General features: G+C 37.7%; 5 protein-coding genes, 2 non-coding genes and 1 pseudogene across 9 annotated transcripts; 4 read left to right on the top strand and 4 right to left on the bottom strand.

Annotated features, from left to right (window-relative positions):
• The first annotated feature begins 1,065 nt into the window (after positions 1–1,065).
• On the top strand, positions 1,066–1,136 carry TRNAG-GCC (transfer RNA glycine (anticodon GCC)). Its single transcript has one exon. It is a non-coding gene; the product is annotated as a tRNA-Gly (tRNA).
• A 3-nt stretch (positions 1,137–1,139) lies between these two features.
• Positions 1,140–1,225, top strand: LOC147941949 (small nucleolar RNA snoR114). The gene has a single exon (XR_015563019.1). It is a non-coding gene; the product is annotated as a small nucleolar RNA snoR114 (small nucleolar RNA).
• A 126-nt stretch (positions 1,226–1,351) lies between these two features.
• Positions 1,352–3,705, bottom strand: LOC104703649 (inactive leucine-rich repeat receptor-like serine/threonine-protein kinase At1g60630). Its single transcript, XM_010419705.3, is given in 3 exon segments — positions 1,352–1,566; positions 1,568–2,160; positions 2,243–3,705. Coding segments are annotated over 3 exon segments (1,989 nt in total). The 5' UTR covers positions 3,591–3,705; the 3' UTR covers positions 1,352–1,518.
• A 545-nt stretch (positions 3,706–4,250) lies between these two features.
• LOC104703650 (uncharacterized) lies at positions 4,251–6,686 on the bottom strand. Its single transcript, XM_010419707.3, has 12 exons — positions 6,580–6,686; positions 6,285–6,491; positions 5,939–6,180; positions 5,634–5,708; positions 5,490–5,555; positions 5,338–5,397; positions 5,189–5,254; positions 5,039–5,098; positions 4,879–4,944; positions 4,729–4,788; positions 4,572–4,637; positions 4,251–4,480 (listed from the first exon to the last, which is right to left on the bottom strand). Exons 2-12 carry the CDS (start codon positions 6,448–6,450, stop codon positions 4,403–4,405), a joined length of 1,005 nt encoding a protein of 334 aa, XP_010418009.1. The 5' UTR covers positions 6,451–6,491; positions 6,580–6,686; the 3' UTR covers positions 4,251–4,402.
• Position 6,687: 1 nt separating this feature from the next.
• On the top strand, positions 6,688–9,124 carry LOC104703651 (glycine-rich RNA-binding protein RZ1B). Of its 2 annotated transcripts, none has more exons than XM_010419708.3 (4): positions 6,688–6,806; positions 6,975–7,115; positions 8,161–8,663; positions 8,762–9,124. In XM_010419708.3, the coding sequence occupies exons 2-4, from the start codon at positions 6,990–6,992 to the stop codon at positions 9,015–9,017; spliced, it is 885 nt and encodes a 294-aa protein (XP_010418010.1). In that variant the 5' UTR covers positions 6,688–6,806; positions 6,975–6,989; the 3' UTR covers positions 9,018–9,124. The 2 variants fall into 2 exon arrangements, with proteins under 2 accessions (XP_010418010.1, XP_019083621.1); XM_019228076.2 differs by having other exon boundaries at positions 6,742–6,806; positions 6,975–7,847.
• Positions 9,125–9,205: 81 nt separating this feature from the next.
• On the bottom strand, positions 9,206–9,881 carry LOC104703652 (cytochrome B5-like protein pseudogene; annotated as a pseudogene). The gene has a single exon (XR_015562643.1). The product of XR_015562643.1 is annotated as a cytochrome B5-like protein pseudogene (transcript).
• A 1,931-nt stretch (positions 9,882–11,812) lies between these two features.
• On the top strand, positions 11,813–15,800 carry LOC104703655 (uncharacterized). Its single transcript, XM_010419711.3, has 9 exons — positions 11,813–12,376; positions 12,498–12,725; positions 12,866–12,965; positions 13,677–13,733; positions 13,931–14,036; positions 14,324–14,406; positions 14,578–14,639; positions 14,753–14,849; positions 15,150–15,800. Exons 2-9 carry the CDS (start codon positions 12,523–12,525, stop codon positions 15,204–15,206), a joined length of 765 nt encoding a protein of 254 aa, XP_010418013.1. The 5' UTR covers positions 11,813–12,376; positions 12,498–12,522; the 3' UTR covers positions 15,207–15,800.
• On the bottom strand, positions 15,762–17,498 carry LOC104703653 (putative aldo-keto reductase 2). The gene is made up of 5 exons (XM_010419710.3): positions 17,139–17,498; positions 16,839–17,039; positions 16,560–16,732; positions 16,374–16,476; positions 15,762–16,293 (listed from the first exon to the last, which is right to left on the bottom strand). Exons 1-5 carry the CDS (start codon positions 17,358–17,360, stop codon positions 15,955–15,957), a joined length of 1,038 nt encoding a protein of 345 aa, XP_010418012.1. The 5' UTR covers positions 17,361–17,498; the 3' UTR covers positions 15,762–15,954.
• Between the last annotated feature and the right edge of the window lie 215 nt (positions 17,499–17,713).

The following is a 17,713-nucleotide window of genomic DNA, read 5'->3' on the forward strand; positions in this document are numbered from 1 at the left end:
ACACAACATCCAATCACTACTTTCCGGAACAGAATCAAGAGATCCAAAAAAAAAGAAAATTAAAACCTAAAGCTTATGAAGACAATTAAAGACAAATCTAAGATAAGAAAAAACACACAACGGGTTAACTTGCAAGAATCTCTTTTACCACTAGTTAGAACCGATTAAGCATGTTGTGCGATCCTTTACGCTGCTTCAAGGAGGAGTTACCGGGGGCGGTGAGACACTACCCAAGCCTAGAGACCACTCAGGAAAAATGACTCTTTAAAAACAGGAAAGAGATATCGATCTGCGTTGGTGAAGATTCTTCATCAGAGACAGTGAAGTTGCAATTGGAGACTGCCTCAGCCATGAAACGGCCAAATATGAAGCTAAACTTGACGAAGAAAACAAAAGCCAAAAAGCTGAACCCAAGGTTAGGAAGATCTAAGATTTAAAAATCTAGATCTGAAAATCTAGATCTAGTGCCGTTGGAAGAAAAAGACATGGATGTGCTAAGGGTACATGCTAATAACATAGGTTTTTTTTAATTTATCTATGAAAATTAAAGCAACATACTAACAATTTTTCTTTTAAAACAATACAAGAAAATGTTCAGCTACAGAGAAAAGGTAACAAATCACATTCATCCGTTCTTATTGATCACCATCATCTTCATCCTTTCAAATTCCTCAACAAAATGCATAAGTCTTACAATTTTCTGTCAATATAAGCTTACGTCCAGGACTCCAGTGCTTCAATGTTAGTTTGTAGATTAATTTAACCATTCAAATTTGGATATTTAAAGTTATGTATCATATAGACATAATAACAATAGGTGATGGGTTTTTAAAAAGTTTTAGATAGTGGTTGATTTCTAATAACAATATGGTATTTTACAGATTAAATATCTACACATATGCATATAGATTAACTTTTGTTAATTTCTAGACTTTAATAAAAGAGTAAAATGTGATCTTGAAAAGTATAATTGTATTAAGTAGGTATATTTATGTTATAAAAGTTATGCTCTCATCTTTCATTTTTAACGTAATAAATATTGAATATGTTCAAACTGAACAAGTAGCACCAGTGGTCTAGTGGTAGAATAGTACCCTGCCACGGTACAGACCCGGGTTCGATTCCCGGCTGGTGCATTTGAGCTGTGATGAAATTGGCAAGCGATGGTTGGTCCCTTCGCATTCTTCTGACTTATCAGATGCAATATGGCCTCGATTCTGAGCTCTCCTTTTTTTCTTTCACCATCTTAATTAGGTTTCTAATTAGCCAATATCCGATTCTTGTTATGCAAGACATATTGAGTTGTTCATTTTGCAAATGCCTAATAGTAACAGCTTGTGATAAGTTTGTAAGTCTATAAGGGCTATTTGCTTCACTTAAGATTCAACCTCACCTCACAGATTAATCCCTCGAATCATTCAAAATGGCGTCAATTAAAACCTTTTACACTATGAACCTCCCAGAGATACTTCAAAAATCAAAAACAATGGACAAGGCACAACAACTAGCCTCAAATGCTCATATGATCCTCCCTCGGTAAGCTTTGAACTGTATCGGACCATCTCCCAGGCGAATGATCGCTGCTGTTATATGAGAACGATGCTGCTTCGGCCCTTGCATCCTTCACCATCTTCAACACCACTCTCATCACAGGACGGTTATCAGGCTGAACAGCCACGCAAGCTGTCGCTATGCTCAAAAGCGCATGAAGTTTCTCCTCAGAAGCATTCAACTCCTCACTTAGTTCAGTCTCTTCCTCTCTCACCGCGCGCACCCATGCGGAGATATCAGACTCGTATTTATGAACAAGATCCTTGAATGAAGTTCTACCTGTTAGAAGCTCAAGAAGGAGTACTCCAAAGCTATAGACATCAGCGGGTTGTGTCGAGGCCTTGCGTAAGTCTCTGCATTCAGGAGCTTTGTAAAAGAGAGAGACTGAACTTGTGTCTTCAAATGAGTCAGAGTCCTGCAGATCAATAAGACCGTAATCCGTTAGGCAGGACTCAAAGTCCGGACCTAACAAAACATTAGATGATTTCAAGTTCCCATGCGTTAAGCCAGGATTCTGATGAATGTAGACCAGACCCATGGCCAAGTCCTCTGCTATTTTCAGACATGATGTCCAGTGAAGAGGCTTCCCACTCGCAGAAGCCTTACTTCCTACAAACAAGACACACATTAAAAACACATTAAAGCTTGAGAGAACCAAACACAATGGGTGTGTGTGTGTTGCAATACATACCATGGATAAGAGAGAAGAGACTTCCATTAGGGAAGTAATCGTAAACGAGCAAACACTCTTCTTTGGCTTGGAAATAAGCTCTGAGAGGAACCAGATTAGGGTGCTTGAGCCTGCCAAGGATCTCAATATGTCTCTTAAATTCCTCCATTCGAGTAAACCCTGAATCCTTGAGCCTCTTAACAGTAATGATGAAACCAGACTCCATCACCGCCTTGTAAGTGCTCCCTAACGTTCCTCTACCCAACGTTTCCGCTGAAGCTTTAAGTAGATCATCCATGGTGTATCTAACAACCGTGATGTCTCTCCCCAAGAAAACAAGAGTCCCCACTGATCCTTCTTCGCTTGCTCTCTCCCATGAGAACGTTTTGTTGTTATTCTGATCACTGGTGCCTTCCTCTGTTTCCACCGCCGCTGCTCCTTCTGACTCTGCCACAGCTTTGCTTCTCCTCTCTTCTCTCTTGGATTTGACTCGCTTCTGTCTCTGTAGCTGACATACGAGAAGCAATGTGAGCAGAAGAAGTATCACAATTCCACCACTGATGCTTCCAGCAATGATTCCAATAAGATTTGCTCTGTTCCGCCTTTTGGCTATAGGGATAGCTGGCTTTGCCGATGGAGTTGAAGTGATTCCTGTTGTTTCATTGCATGAGTTTTGAACCTGATCACCGCAGAGAGCAATGTTACCAGTAAAAGACGAGTCATTGAACTGAATCAGAGCTTCTGTTTGTGGGATATGGCCAGAGAGCTGGTTGTTGGAGACATTAAAGAATCTGAGAGTTGTTTGGTTGAGAGGAGGAATGGAACCGGAGAAGAGATTGTCTTGAACGTAAAACGTGTAAAGGCGGGAAAGACGGAGCAACGAGGTAGGAATCTTTCCGGAGAACCGGTTTCCGGAAAGAACGATGGTTTTCAAACGGTGTAGAGACGTCAGCGAGTGAGGGAACTCGCCGGAGAAGTTGTTATCGTTGAGATAAAGAGATTTGAGGTTGACCAAACCGGAGAAGTTAAGGAACGAGGCAGAGAGATAGTTGCCTTTGAAACTAAAAACTCTAAGTTGGTCCAACTTGTTCAAGCTCTTGTAGTTGAGTGAGCCAGTGAGGTTCAGATTCTCAAGAACAAGCTTTGAGACTCTTCCATTTATGCATTTCTTAACTCCTTCCCAGTTGTTGCAAGGATCTGTTCCTCTCCTCCATGGAATCGAGTTTGAAGGATCAATGGATGTTTTCAAACTCAGTAGAGCTTCTACATCGCTTGATCTCACCGGGGAAATCAAGTAGAATGCAAACAACAAGAAGAACATATAGAAAGAAGAAGATATCATGATGGAATCAAGAGTTTTACAAGTCATGATAGCCCGATCAGTTGTAATGGCATCGATGAAAGAAGCTCGATCACGGACATGACAGCAAAGATGTCACGTGAAGCCAATGCCTCTTCTTACTTACTTCTTTAAGAGCAGTGGGAGAAGTTAATCAAATCTCACTTGTATCCCCCCCTTATAAATGCATTTATAAATATTATTTTCTGTCCATATTCACACACACACTTCCACTGTTTTGCACACACATGTATATCAATAATTGTTTATTGTGGAGACTGGAGAGACCAAGACTACAATAAGGGAAAAAATAATATTAAAGTTTGTCTTTTTCACTCCAGTCTTTGAACTTTCTCAAGATTTAGGCAGACAAATGCTGAGTGCTGCTGACTAGGGGAGAGAAAATGACAGAACATTTGGATGGAAGTGCCAAAGATCAATGATGCTATAATGGGGTACTGGAGCAAAAATTATTAAGCTAAACGTATATTTGTTGTGTATATATGTTTCAAGTTACGTTCACCAACCACTCTTGTTGTAATATGTTTAGATTAACATATTGGTTCTGTAACAGAAGGTATCAATGAGAAGTTCAAGAGATGGCAAGGTGAAGCACAAATGGACCATAACCTTGTAAGTGGAAGAGAGATTCCAAGGACAAACGATAACAAGTCGTAGACACATTATAAATGAACAAAACAGAAACTCAACAATAGTATAACCCAATATATCAAAATAATAATCTGTAACAAAGCACCAGATTTTGTTTTGTAGACAAAACTTTCAGCTAAGAGAGAACATAATCAACTCAGGCCTATCATATTGCTGTAAATACAACGGTTTCAATCCGTAGTTTGACGCCTTTTCTTTCTAGATTTTTGTGTTGCAGCTTCATTTTCTTCTTCTTTGGTCAATGAACTCTGGATATTCATATGAAAAAAAGGAATCAATACGGTTTTCGGAAGACCTACCATGGTCAGAAGGTTACAGTAATGAGCAGGCTACTTTTACCTTTTCCTGTTTCTCTGATCTCTTATGCTGTCTTCGTGACTTACTGTTTCCTTCTATCTGCTTCTCCTACATTATAGATTTTTGCAACAATTTGGTCAGGACTCAGCGGAAGAATACAAAGCACTAGTTTGCATTAGCTAGAATTCAAAAAGAAAACCTGTGATGGCATCTCTGGATCTTCAACTTGTGCGTTCCCTTCATGTTTGGTTGATGAACCCTGGAGGTTTAAATTAAAAGACGAATAGATAAGGTTTTGGACAGACCATCCATGGTCAAAAGGTTACAATTATGAGCAGGCAACACTTACCTTTTCCTGTTTTTGTAATCTATTACGCTGTCTTCGGGTTCTACTGTTTTCTTTTATCTGTTTCTCCTGCATTTAAGAGTTTTACAAGAATCTGGTTATGACTCATCGGAAGAACCCATAGCCCTTGTGTTAACATTTGCTCGAATGTCAAAAAGAAAACCTGAAGTGGTGCCACTGGATCATCAAAATCTTTGTTATCTCCATGTTTGATCGATGAACCCTGGATGTTCATATGAAAAACGAATCAATAAGGTTTTCGACAAGCCAACCATTGTCACAAGGTTACACTAATAAGCAGGGTAATTTCTACCTTTTCCGGTCTTTGTGACCTCTTATGCTCTCTTCGCGCTCTTCTGTTTCCTTTTATCCGCGTCTCCTACATTTAAGATTTTTGTAAGACTTTGGAAAGGACTCATCAGAAAAACACACAGCATTTGTTGGCATTTTCTCAAAAGTCACCTGAGATGGCGTCTCTGGATCATTAACTTCTTCGTCTTCTCCATGTTTGGCCGATGAACCCTGGATGTTTCATATTAAAAATAAGAATCAATTAGGTTTTCTACAGACCATCCTTGGCGACAATGTTACAGTAATGGGCAAGCTACATTTACCTTTTCCTGTTTCTGTGATCTCTTACTCTGTCTTTGTAAACTTTTGTTTCCTTTTGTCTGCTTCTCCTACATTTAATCGCAAGAATTTGATTAGGAGTCATTGACAGAACACAAAGAAATCGTTAGCAGTTTCTCAAATATCACCTGAGAGGGCATCTCTGGATCATCATCGGTTCTGAGTTTTCCTCCATTCACTAATTTCTCCATACGAGCATGCTTCTGAAATGAGTCAAAATGAAAGAAAAAAAAATCTATATGATAAACCACAAGACTGAAGAGGAAATGCTAAAAACAAACCTCAGGCTTATCATCTACTTCTTCTTCTTAGATTCCAAAATGATCAAACACTCAATCCTTTGTATGATTAAGCTAACTAATTTGCCTATGATAGTAGTTGATTCACAGAAAGACCAAAGACTCACATCCTAGTTCAAAGCAAAGTAATTTACCTTTGATGAAACATGTGCTTGCATTGTGTTCTCATTCAAGCAAACAACGGTTGGACAATATCTGCATTTATAAACCGATTTGGACTTTATCATACAACCTAGAATATAGTTCTCTTCCACCTCCTCCGGTGGTTCTTCTAAATAACGATTCATTGACATATCCTCCAATCTCCCTCCATAGTCATCACCATCAGAGTTATCATCATCATCATTATCGTCAGCATCAGCATCATCTTCAGCAGCTATAACAGAGAATTAGCAAAGACCATTACTTACTAAAAGGGTTCTCATCGAGTACAATCACAAGAGATAAAAAGACATTGGTGGCTCGATTGAAGAAGCAAACCTGGGGATTCATCATCATCGTCCTCGGAAACCTCTGCAAGAGAGTCTTCTTCTTCAGATTCTTCTGATTCCTCTGTCTCAGGATCAGAGTCAGAAGAGAAACAAGACGAATCGGATCCACTGTCTTTATCACCATGCTCAAGCTTGTAAAATCGTCTCTTTATCATTTTTTTCTTCGTGCTTCTACACTACAGAGATAAAAAAAAAACTGCAAAACCCTAATTTAGAATTCGAAATCAATTGCAAAGGACCAAACTTTGGATTAGAGTGAAATAGAAAAGAGGAGACTTTTGTACCGTCAGTTTCGCAGAAGAGAGCTTGGAGACTCAAAAGAGGAGAGAAGGGTTTTAGGGTTTATAGGCTAGTTCTGTAGTTAAACAACTTTCCTAAGGGTTTTTTAGTCATTGAGCGCATAACATTTTATTCTATATATAGATTAAGAAGTTAATCCCCACAGCAGAGTTGCTTCATTGTCCATCACAATCACCACAACCGTGTAAAAGTTTCAACCTTTGGATTAGCGGTGAGTAATTAGGGTTTATCAAAGCAAAGTTTTTCTAGGGTTTTCGGTTTTCAACAAGTTTCTTGACCCGATTCGTAGTTCCGATTGAAAGTTCTTGACTTGACTCGTTTAAAGTAAAGAGTTTGATTTTGTGGGCTAACTATTCTTTTGTTTCGCTTTGGGTTTCAGTGAGAGTTTCCAACGATGAAAGACAGAGAAAACGATGGGAATCTTGAGACCAGAATCTTCGTGGGAGGATTGTCTTGGGATGTGACAGAGAGGCAGCTTGAGAGTACTTTTGATCGCTACGGGAAAATAACTGAGTGTCAGGTCTGAATCTCCTTCTTTGCTTGTGCTGCGTAACAGACGATCAGAGTTATCAGACACTCGTGTTGGTGAACTTGTGTTTAGTGAATGATATCTCTGAGCTTTGTAGGTTGAGTTTTGTTTTTGTTGAAGATTTTGGTTTGATGCTCAGATATTTGGAGTATCTTTCATGGCTTAGATGGGTTTGAGGATGAATCCACAGATTTTAGTTGAGGTTTCTTGACTTGTTGAAGGATGCAGTGCAGGAAATAGTTGAGCTTTCTTAGGACCTAGATACGCAGTTGTAACCTCTCTGGACCTGAAGATATGTTTGACGGCACTATGCTTGGAAATGCAGGAGTTTTGATATAGATCATTCTTTGTGGAACCATACCTTATCCTGTACCTATGGCTGTTTTCTTAGCATCAGTGCAGTACTTTCTGTTTGACATCAGAGATTCCTAGGTAGTTCTCTGTGTTTTGTTGGATTGGAGTAAGCAGTTTTGGAATACAACCCCGTTTGTATTCATGAGTTTTATTTTATCTATACACCAATATGATAAGTATAAGTTTCTGGTCAATAATGGTCTTGATCAGAATAATAGGCTTCTTTTTTTAGTGGACTTAGTATGAGAAAGCATTTTCTGTGGATTTTTTGTGGGCACATAAGGTAAAGTGAAAGTGATCTGAGGTAACATGCCAGTTGCAAGGGTTAAGAGTATGGTTGGCTAGAGGCTAATCTCCACCATTGTTTTGGTATGGCAGATACTCCTTGTGGATGTAGATGTGATTTGACTTTGTGCTCTGTGCTTTGTGATTCTAAGGACCTTAAATGAATTTTCTAGTGCTGAAAAGTATTTCGTTTCAATGAAGTTTCTGAATCTTGCTGTCTTCTGTTTGCTTGTAAATGTTTGGAGTTTGCCACTTCTAGTACATGCTAGATGAGAGATAGTAATGTAATATATCTGCTTCTTTGGTATCCAATGTAAATCTGATTCGTAGTAATGTATCTCCTTCCTGGCTCAGTATGCATTTCATAACATGATTGGTCTTCTTTGTGTAATTGTAGATTATGGTGGGGAAAGATACTGGCCGTCCACGAGGTTTTGGGTTTATTACATTCACTGATCGCCGAGGAGCTGATGATGCAATTAAGCACATGCATGGGAGGGAGTTGGGTAATAGGGTCATCTCAGTGAACAAGGCTGAGCCCAAAATTGGTGGAGACGATGCAGACCATTTACATAAGGGTGGAGGCTATTCATCCCGAGGGAAGGGCAGCGAGGATGAGTGCTTTAAGTGTGGACGCCCTGGTCATTGGGCTCGAGACTGCCCATCAACTGGTGGTGATCGAGGACGGGTTAGAGATCCTCTTCCATTGCGCTCTAGACTTGGAGGATTCGATGGACATGGAGATCGCTATGGAGATCGTGAACTAGAGCGGGAGCGTGACCGTGACCGTGACCGCTACTTGGATGCACGCCGTGATCGTGATGTGGGACGATATAGCTATAGGGACCGCTTTGATGGTGGAGACAAGTATGAACCTCGTGATCACTATCCAATGGAGAGGTTTGTAGCTCTTTTATATCTTTGGTCTAAACAAATTTGGTTGCAACATTCTATTGGTTTTAGGAAAGTCATGAACTTATGATGCATTAACAATGTAGATACGCACCACCTGGAGAGCGTTTGGTGATTGATAGGTATGGGATGCCTGAGCATCATCATCATCATCAACTTGAGAATGAATACCGCGGGAGAGAGAGAAGCTATGAGAGGGATAGATACGCAAGGGATACAAGTGATAGGTATGGAGCTATGGGACCATTACGCGATGAGGGAAGACCCTACAGAAGCAGACCTGGTCCTTATGACCGTCCTAGCCGATCTGGAGGCCGACCTTCATCATATGAACGTTGGTAGTTTGTTTGGCAGAGATGTCAATGCTTCTGTTCTGGAGTTAGGTCGAGATCAGATAAAACTCGGTTATGCTTTTTTTGTGGAATATAATGATTCTTGATCAGACTAAATAGCTTTGTGTTCAATGACCCTATCGATTCCCACAAGAACACTTGAAACAGAGCTTTGCTTTAAGCTCACTCAGAACACAATTGAGTAAAACCCTGAAGTTGAAACTTAAGATTTGCCATACAAATTAACATAAACAAAAAAAGGAGGAAACTTTGGGATTACAATGGAAGAAAAAAGAGTTACACTAGCAAGACAAAAAGGTTCTGCAAAAATCTTCTTCAATCAGAAGAGAATACAAAAAAAAAAAGACAACTTTTTTTAGTTCTTACTGACTAACTTCTCCGATATAGAAATCTTCGATCATGTCAAAAACACGAGTGGCGTGTTGTGGTCCGAAGAAGCCATCAGTAGAATCATCACCAGCATGAACTAGAATGGCGTCACCACCAGGATGCTCTTCAACATAGGAAGTAACGTCATAGACTCTATCTTTGATTATGATCCAACAATCGTTCCTTTTGTTGTGTTCTGAGACTTCACTCTTGCTGTAACTCCTATTAGGCTTTACGACTTCTGCAGGCTCATTACTAGATCTCTTCTTCTTCTTGTCTTGATGATCTCCGTTTGATCTTCGCTTTCCTTGGATTAAGAACAATGCTGAGATTAGAAAACCCAGAAGCAATCCGATCAAAGCTATCATCTTTTGGGGTTCGACAGCGAGGATGACAATTGGAGAGAGCGTGTTTGAGTAGATCCAGATTGATGATGACCCAAATGATTGTAATTTAGAGGTTTGGAACGATGAGGGGTATAAAGGTCAAAACACAACTTTTTATCATTGTCTTCTTCCTAGAGAAAAGTTTCAGTGGTTGTCGAGGTTTCTAATCAGTTTTCCTCTAATGGGTTCCCCACAAAGTCTTTTCTTTTATCGTTTTCTTACCGATTTTGGATTCGGATTTGGACTAGGAAGAGGAGGAGTTTACAGATGTGAAACAGAACAGACTCTTCTTGTTGTTTGCAATTTTTTTTTTCTACCTCTTTGTAATAAAGGCTCAAATTTGACTATAATTATATACATACACCCAAATCTTGTAATGGCGATTGCATTTACCGTGTTAAGTTATCTTGTCACTAAAGTTGGGTTTGAATTTGAACCAACTTGTTTAAAAGCCAAATCCATCAATCAACTAGGGGGATAAGGCTTTTTCAATTAGTTGTGTCATGTGTGTTTGATTTGGTTTTGCCGTTTTGGTGTGTTCAAGGATGCATATTTGGAAGAGCTATAAGAAGCCAACGACATTGTAATTTGTAACCTTAAGCACTTGTATAGGTTCAAGAATTCAGCTGGCACTGAATACGTGGATTGAGTACAAACCCCACCAAAACCAAACCATGGTCCATATATTATAAATTTATAAGGCTTATAGCTGCTCCTTGTGGTCGCGGGTTACTCAATCCACGTATTCGATGCTTCGAAAGCGGTTGGCAAGATTAGAAATCAGGCAACAGAGGGGATCTGAGATTTATCCTGTGAGGCTTAGAGTAATTAGTAGTATACATCTTCAGAACACTGTAGAAGACCGGCAGATTTCAGATTGTGAGGAAGAAGCATCATTTTCAAAAGGGTCACAGGGAGTTTTGTGTTTGCGAGATAAAATGTGTACATGACATTGAGGAAAATGTCGTAAAAATCCAAAACTGTTGAAAAAAACATGAACTTCACGTATGGTGAAATAAATACTATTTTTATTGATTTTTTTAGATAAATTTTGTTGATTTTGCTAATTAAGACTGGTTGACAAGTCTAACTGACAGACCAATTTAACTGGTTAAGTTAATGATAACATAATCAGTTAAAACTTCGTTTTGCTTATATATATAAAAAAGACATACATGAGATTTGAATAAAAATTAAATATTTATCTCGACCAGTTCATGAATGTATGTATCTTATTTCACTTTCTTTGATTATATAACCAAACAGTTAAACCCAATTTGGAGTATAATAATATATTTAATAAGTATATCATGTATTTTTCTCCGAACTCATTCGTTTCACACAATAAATGAGATGTCAAAGATTTTAATTTAGTCATGTGCATTATTATCTTTTCAAGTTTTAGTATTTTATTTGTAAACACTTTTAACTACAATTTCTTTGGTCATTATCTATAATGCACTCGTTGTCATTCGACACTTATTTTTATCACCTTCTATTGGCTAATATATAACACATATTATACTGTAAATTAATTTTCAAGAAATATTATAATTATTTTCTCTTTAGTTATTATATTTCAATACTCAAATTGGGATTAAAAGCATATGATTCAATTTATGAACTATCAATTTTTTATCATGTTATAAACTAATATTTCACTTTCAATTTTATATTTTCTATTAAAAATTTTATAAATACAATTACATAAATTTTGTTTGATTCTACCATGATTTTAAAATTTAGTTCCATTCAAAAACTCAATAACACATATAAAATTTTAAACTATATTATTACCATTAATTAAAAAATTATAGTATTGTTTTCCTTATTTTAATATTTCATTTATTTTACATAATTAATTTTATTTATTTATTTAAACTTTCTATTAATTATAAATATAAATATGCATTAAATGAATATTTTAAATTTATTTTAAAGTAAAAAATATAATGTTGTTTAAGTGGTAGAATATAAAAAGAGAAAAGTTAACTTTATATATATTGGATACTTTCTGTTTTTGCCTATAAAAAGAGTAACCAAACAAAAGAAAATGAAATACCCAACTTTATGAAATTTCTAATACCTTGTTGTAATATAAATAAGATAATTTTCTTGTTCCAAAGTGAATGTGACTGTGTAATTCACAAAATAGCGTAAAGAGATTAAAAAATTATTCACGAACAAACCAGCTTTCTTCAAAGAGTGGACAAAACAGAAAAAGCTAAAATAAAAAAAACCACAATGGAATTGAAAAAAGTTGTGTCTGCTACTTCAAAAAAAAAAAAGAATAATATAAACCCAAAAAACACCATCTTCTCTCTCTCTCTCTCTCCTCGCCAGCTTCTTCTGCAAATTCGAAAGTTCGCATCTTGCTGTCACTCTTCACGAATCGAATCACGCCCTCTTATTCTTCTTCATCTCTATTTCGATCAATCTGGTTTCGTTGCTTATTTTCTTCTCCACGATCTCAATCTCTCTCTCTACTTAGATCACCAATCGTTAGGGAAGGGGGTTTAGGGTTTTGTATCGAGCTCGCATCTGTAGCTTCTGGAGAAGCTTACTCCTCTTCTTTTTTTAGGCTAAATTCGAGGTGGGTTTTCCTCAAGTTCTACTCTTTTTTAGGTTTTTGTTGTGTTTTTTTATTAATCGATTCTGATTCTGATTGGTTAAAAGTTAAAACCCTAAAATTGAATTTATGTTTCGTCGTGTAGGTCAAAATTACTCGGCTGTAGAGTGATGATTCCGATGGATAACTATTGCGTACCGAGTACTAGCACGACCGGTTTAGTGTTTTCGGCGAATTCGAACATGAATGCTTCCTCTGGATTCCACCTTACTGTAAATTATCCGGCTTCCGTTACTGGACTCAAGCATGAAGCTTCTTTGGCTGTCGATTGGTCTGTTGAGGAACAGTATATATTGGAGAAAGGTCTTGCAAAGTAAGTGTAGTGCATATAAATGTTAAAAGTTTTGCCTTTGCGTCTGTTCTTATAGATGTATCAGTTTGTTTATGTTGTTTCTAGTTTGTTCTCTTATTTTGTTTGCCTTGCTGGAAACCCTTTTGTCTTCTCTTTTGTAGATTTAAAGACGAACCACAGGTTACAAAGTATGTAAAGATCGCATCAACTCTACCAGATAAAAGTGTTCGGGATGTAGCAATGAGATGTAAATGGATGACGGTAAGCTCCTAATGCATTGTCAAATATGTTTCAGTAGGTGGTTTGCATAACTACTTGTTATTCATGAGTTCTTGGTTACGTCCTTTTGATTGGGTGATTAAGAAAAAGGGAACCAACATGGTGACTCTTGTTTGGGTGTATTTTTTGTTAAATATAATGTTCTATGGGAGAAGTTCTTCTATATATATTTTATTTGGCTATAAGGTTGGCTAAAAGCTTCAAATCTCTATTGATGAAAAGACTCCTTACCATATCATAAAATTTTTCTAAAGTATGGGTAAGTGTGTGCATGAAGAGAAATAACAAGTATTGCTGATGAAAAATCTGGCTTTCTGTTAGCTCTGGAGTCATGTTGGAACTTGATTTGACCCTAAAGCTTGATTTGCTCTCTGTAGTTACCCTGAACTTTTAGACTTTCTGAAGTTAATTTCGACATGTTAGTGTTAGATTCGCATAATAAAACAGATTATAGTCTCGAATATTACCTTATTGGCTTATCCTTACTGTCTATATCCTGTCATAACTATGAAGTTGGGCTGAAGAAGCGGATTAGATATTTTATGAGTTGAGTTGTACATGCAGATATATGACTCATTCAAGCATTAACCCGTTTTATGTATAGAATAAATACTATTTTGCTATTATTTATCTTTCAAATTCTTAAATCCGTGACTTTAAGTTTTTCTTCGCTAACAATATTCAATTTTGCAGCAAAAACGAAGAAAAGGTGAAGAACATTGTACTGGCACTACGGTTAATTATAGAAAGGTATGTTTGCTTAACAAAACCCTAGGGTATATCTTCTTTTGTAACTAAATAAACAAATGAGTGTAAATGGCCTAGGTTATATATTTTGCTTTAGTAGAGGTTATTGGCTGCAAATAGATTCTTGTTCAAACAGCTACAAAGTTGTTCTCCTTGAGAAACCCAACATAGAAGTAACTTATTTCCTCTTCTTGATTTAGGTGGTGGATTTACCCCCAAAACTGAACATGTTCTCCACCGTGCCGCAACAAAATGCTACATATGCCATGAGCAATATGTGCCAGAGTCCACGCATGCATTTTGAAGGTTAGTACTATTTGTGTCACAGTATTGTCGGCATCATTGTCTTCCCCTCTCTTCTGCAATAAATATATAACTATAAAGAAGAACGACAAGGTGCATATTTATCTGGAATTTCAATTTGTGGTTCATCTTGTTACTCTCTGAATCTACATTATCGATGTTGGAGTGTTCTTGGACTCTCTTTATAACTGTCTCATCTCAGCTGTTGTACAGTATAAAAAAGAAAACTCAAATCTCATCTGCCCCACATTTGTAGGTTTCATATAATTTTCAAACTCTTGTTTTCTTAGGTTTAAGTGATGCGGTTATGGAGCGTCTACGGCAGAATACTCAAGCTTTCAGTCAAATTTCTTCAAACCTTTCTGCAAGCAGGGTAATTGATTTGTATTATTGTTATCGCAATTCTACGTGGGTATTTAAATGCTAATTGGTATGAGCAGGAAATTGACTAAAAGATCATAGATTATAGTTTTCACACGCACAGTCGTTGTCCTTTTGTTAATGGAATTCCTTTCCTGTCTGACATACTATTTTCTGCATACAGCCACAGGATAACACCAGTCTGTTTTATCTGGCAAAAAATAACATCAGTGCCATCTTGAATGAGTATGTGGATCAGTAGCATGCTAGATCTATAATGATACATTTTTTTCTGTAGCCTCTCTCTGTCTTGTTTATAAAAGCGTGATTTACTAAACTCTTACTTAACGTTGCTGTAGCATGAAGGAGATGCCTGGTATCATAAGCAGGATGCCACCTCTGCCCGTTTCAATTAACAATGATCTTGCAAGCAGTTTAATGATGAGTACTACACAGGTAAGCAATCTTGCATCCTCTCTCAACGTTATTTGGATTAGACCGTTAAAGGTATGATATATCTGAATATTAAGGGGATTAAAAACCTCAAATGCTTGCCTACCAAATCTTCCTCTGTTTCATGAACATAATTTCTTATCACTCCCAAAAGTCGATAATTCATTAAGGGTATTTTGTACAAGAACATCGCTTATTTGCTTTAGATCTGGTCCATCTGCATGAACTATGGAAAACTTTACTGTAATATTTAATTCACTCCAGTTTTGATGCTATAATTTAATGTTTTTATCTGTCTCTCAGCCGAGATCTTATATCATTCCCTCGAGCGTCTATATGAAGAAGGAGCCAAGAAACTGATGGGGAAGGAAACTGGATTTTGACCAATGCTAAAGGAGATAGCACAAGGAAACTGGATTTTGACCAATGTTAATGGCAGTTGTTCGACGTTACCCAGACTGAAAGACGATGGTTCGTCAACTGCTGAACCCTCTTGCAAACACACAAGGTTGAACAAGATGGGAACCTTGTGGAAACCCTTTGTGCTGTCGGCTAATATTAACACACTGAACTGAACCGCAGGCTAGTCAAAAACCCGTATTGCAAATCCTTCTGTCTCCAAAACTGATTATTTTTCCGGTGCCAAAATGCTTTGGTGGTCAATCCAATATAGGAATTCGTTGCACAGATCCGTGTCAGAGTTGGTTGTATAGATTAGCTGTTTCTGTAAGGTTTAGATGAGAGTTATTTGAAGTTTGTATCAAGAACACATCTTTGTAAGGTTTGGTCTTCAGAGGCACTTCATATTTACAGTACTTCTCAGTTCAGCTGTCATATCATATGGCTCCTCTTTTTCCGTGGGTTGTGACCATATTTGTTTCACTTCAGACAATTTTGTCTTAATGATTTAAAAGGTGATGTAATGTTTTTGATTTATAGAGATTGGTCGCGATATATAAGATGCATATAAAATGATACAATATACTGAAGACTCTGAAACATCCAACACAAACTCTTTTACATTTTATTTTGTAGACTCTAAACATCCGGCACTCTTCATTCTTCAACATATTATTTTTGCGGTTTGGATAGAGAAATTCATGCGGTTTTAAGAAGCTTTCCAAGCAGACAATGGTGGAGTGTCGGAATTCTTGAAGGTGGATACTGTGGCCATGTATCTTTCTCCTTTCACAGACTCTGGTTGGGCAAGGGACTCGAGCTCAGACATCTCTTCAGGGGTAAGTTTCACCGATAAAGCTTTAATGTTCTGGTTGAGGTTTTCAATCCTAGTGGTTCCTGGAATGGGGCAAACATCATCTCCCTGGTGATGAACCCATGCAAGGGCTAGTTGTGCGGGAGAGCATCCTTTCTTCTCAGACATTGCACAAACTTTCTCGAAGAGAATCTTGTTGTGGTCTAAATTTTCCTGTTGGAATCTTGGTAGAGTCTACAATAAAGAAACACAGGTGAGCACAGTATATCTAAGGTTCATCAATCAAGTGCTTCAATGCAAATAACAGTAGTTGCCTTTCTGAAGTCATCATTGTCCATATTCTCAACAAGCTTGGGTCCTGATGCTAAGAAGCCTCTTCCTAGAGGGCTATAAGCTACAATTCCAATCCCAAGTTCCCTGGTGATATATATTAAGGAAATGTTAATTAAAGAAACATGTAAACAAAGAGGACAGTTATGTCTGATTCTGATTCCTCACACCTGCAGGTAGGAATAATATCTTCTTCCGCATCTCTCGACCATAAGGACCATTCTATTTGCACCGCGGTTATCGGATGAACAGCATGTGCTCTTCTGATAGTTGAAGCTGAAGCTTCAGACAAACCAATATACTTTACTTTACCTTCTTCCACTAGCTTCTTCAGTTCTCCCATCTTGAAATACATAGACAAAGAAACTTTTAGTTTAATCGTATCCGGAGCCAAACACAAACTAACTTGGAAACATTGAAACCATGGCATGAAGGAAGGTGAAGTTTACAGTGATTTCGATAGGTACACGAGTATCGACACGATGCTGATAATAAAGATCAATGCAAGCAACATCTAGCCGCTTCAAACTAGCCTCACAAGCAGCCCTAGCATAAGCAGGATCTCCTCTTATCTCTGTTTTCCCCTCTACTATAAAGAACCCAAATTTGGTCGCAAGCTCCACTTTCTCCCTCACCCCATCTTTCAAAGCCTGACAAATAATATTAAATTCCAACATAATCATTTCTACAAACTTTCTCATACAAAATCTTGTTGTGACTAAAAGATAACAAACAAAAATATCTTTGACCTTTCCGAGGAGCAACTCGTTGGTCTCAGGACCGTACATGTCAGAGGTGTCAAAGAAAGTAACGCCTGAATGAATAGCGTGATGGAGGAGAGCGATGGCTTCAGTTTCTGGCTTGGGAGCACCGTAGCGAGCGGATAGGGCCATGCAACCAAGGCCTTGTGCCGATACCTCATGGCCTTGGGTTCCTAACTTCATCCTCCTCACTCTGCAAGCTTCTGCCATGAATCTCTTTCACACCTTTCTCTCTCGCTAACTCTCTCTCTTGTAGAGTTTAGAGTTGAGTGGAGTGGTTGTTGAAGTTGGGTTGATGAGTGGTGTGACTAAAAAACTCTTAGATTTCCACTTTCTTTTCCAAAAGCGCTTTTATTCCCTATTTAATACTTAAGAAGTTAATGATCTTTCTAGTCTTACATGACAACTATGTACGTGTCTGAGTGATCTTCAAAGATGTGTCTTCACTAAGTGTTAAGTAGTCTTCAAGTAATCGATGATTTCTTTGTTATGGTCTTGAGTCAACAATTCATATCTTCTTGAGTAGGCAAGTTTTGTCTCGTTAGGTAGTTTTTTTTAAGCTT

Source organism: Camelina sativa, chromosome 7 (assembly GCF_030686135.1).
Source record: "Camelina sativa cultivar CO46 ecotype springtype chromosome 7, ASM3068613v1".
In the NCBI taxonomy this organism is placed as follows: domain Eukaryota; kingdom Viridiplantae; phylum Streptophyta; class Magnoliopsida; order Brassicales; family Brassicaceae; genus Camelina; species Camelina sativa.

Bases quoted from the DNA above. Each gene is read 5' to 3' on its own strand.
- LOC104703650 (XM_010419707.3), bottom strand. From the start codon at position 6,450: ATGATAAAGAGACGATTTTACAAGCTTGAGCATGGTGATAAAGACAGT. The intron at 5,255-5,337 runs GTGACTTTTGAG...TCTTAAATGTAG, and splicing joins ATCCAGAGACGCCATCTCAG to GAGACGCGGATAAAAGGAAA. The intron at 4,789-4,878 runs GTAAGTGTTGCC...TTAAACCTCCAG, and splicing joins GATTACAAAAACAGGAAAAG to GGTTCATCAACCAAACATGA.
- LOC104703651 (XM_010419708.3), top strand. From the start codon at position 6,990: ATGAAAGACAGAGAAAACGATGGGAATCTTGAGACCAGAATCTTCGTG. The intron at 7,116-8,160 runs GTCTGAATCTCC...GTGTAATTGTAG, and splicing joins GGAAAATAACTGAGTGTCAG to ATTATGGTGGGGAAAGATAC. The intron at 8,664-8,761 runs GTTTGTAGCTCT...TTAACAATGTAG, and splicing joins GATCACTATCCAATGGAGAG to ATACGCACCACCTGGAGAGC.
- LOC104703655 (XM_010419711.3), top strand. From the start codon at position 12,523: ATGATTCCGATGGATAACTATTGCGTACCGAGTACTAGCACGACCGGT. The intron at 14,407-14,577 runs GTAATTGATTTG...TTCTGCATACAG, and splicing joins CAAACCTTTCTGCAAGCAGG to CCACAGGATAACACCAGTCT. The intron at 14,640-14,752 runs GTATGTGGATCA...ACGTTGCTGTAG, and splicing joins ATCAGTGCCATCTTGAATGA to CATGAAGGAGATGCCTGGTA.
- LOC104703653 (XM_010419710.3), bottom strand. From the start codon at position 17,360: ATGGCAGAAGCTTGCAGAGTGAGGAGGATGAAGTTAGGAACCCAAGGC. The intron at 16,733-16,838 runs GTAAACTTCACC...ATGTATTTCAAG, and splicing joins GTGTACCTATCGAAATCACT to ATGGGAGAACTGAAGAAGCT. The intron at 16,477-16,559 runs GTGTGAGGAATC...ATATATCACCAG, and splicing joins GATATTATTCCTACCTGCAG to GGAACTTGGGATTGGAATTG.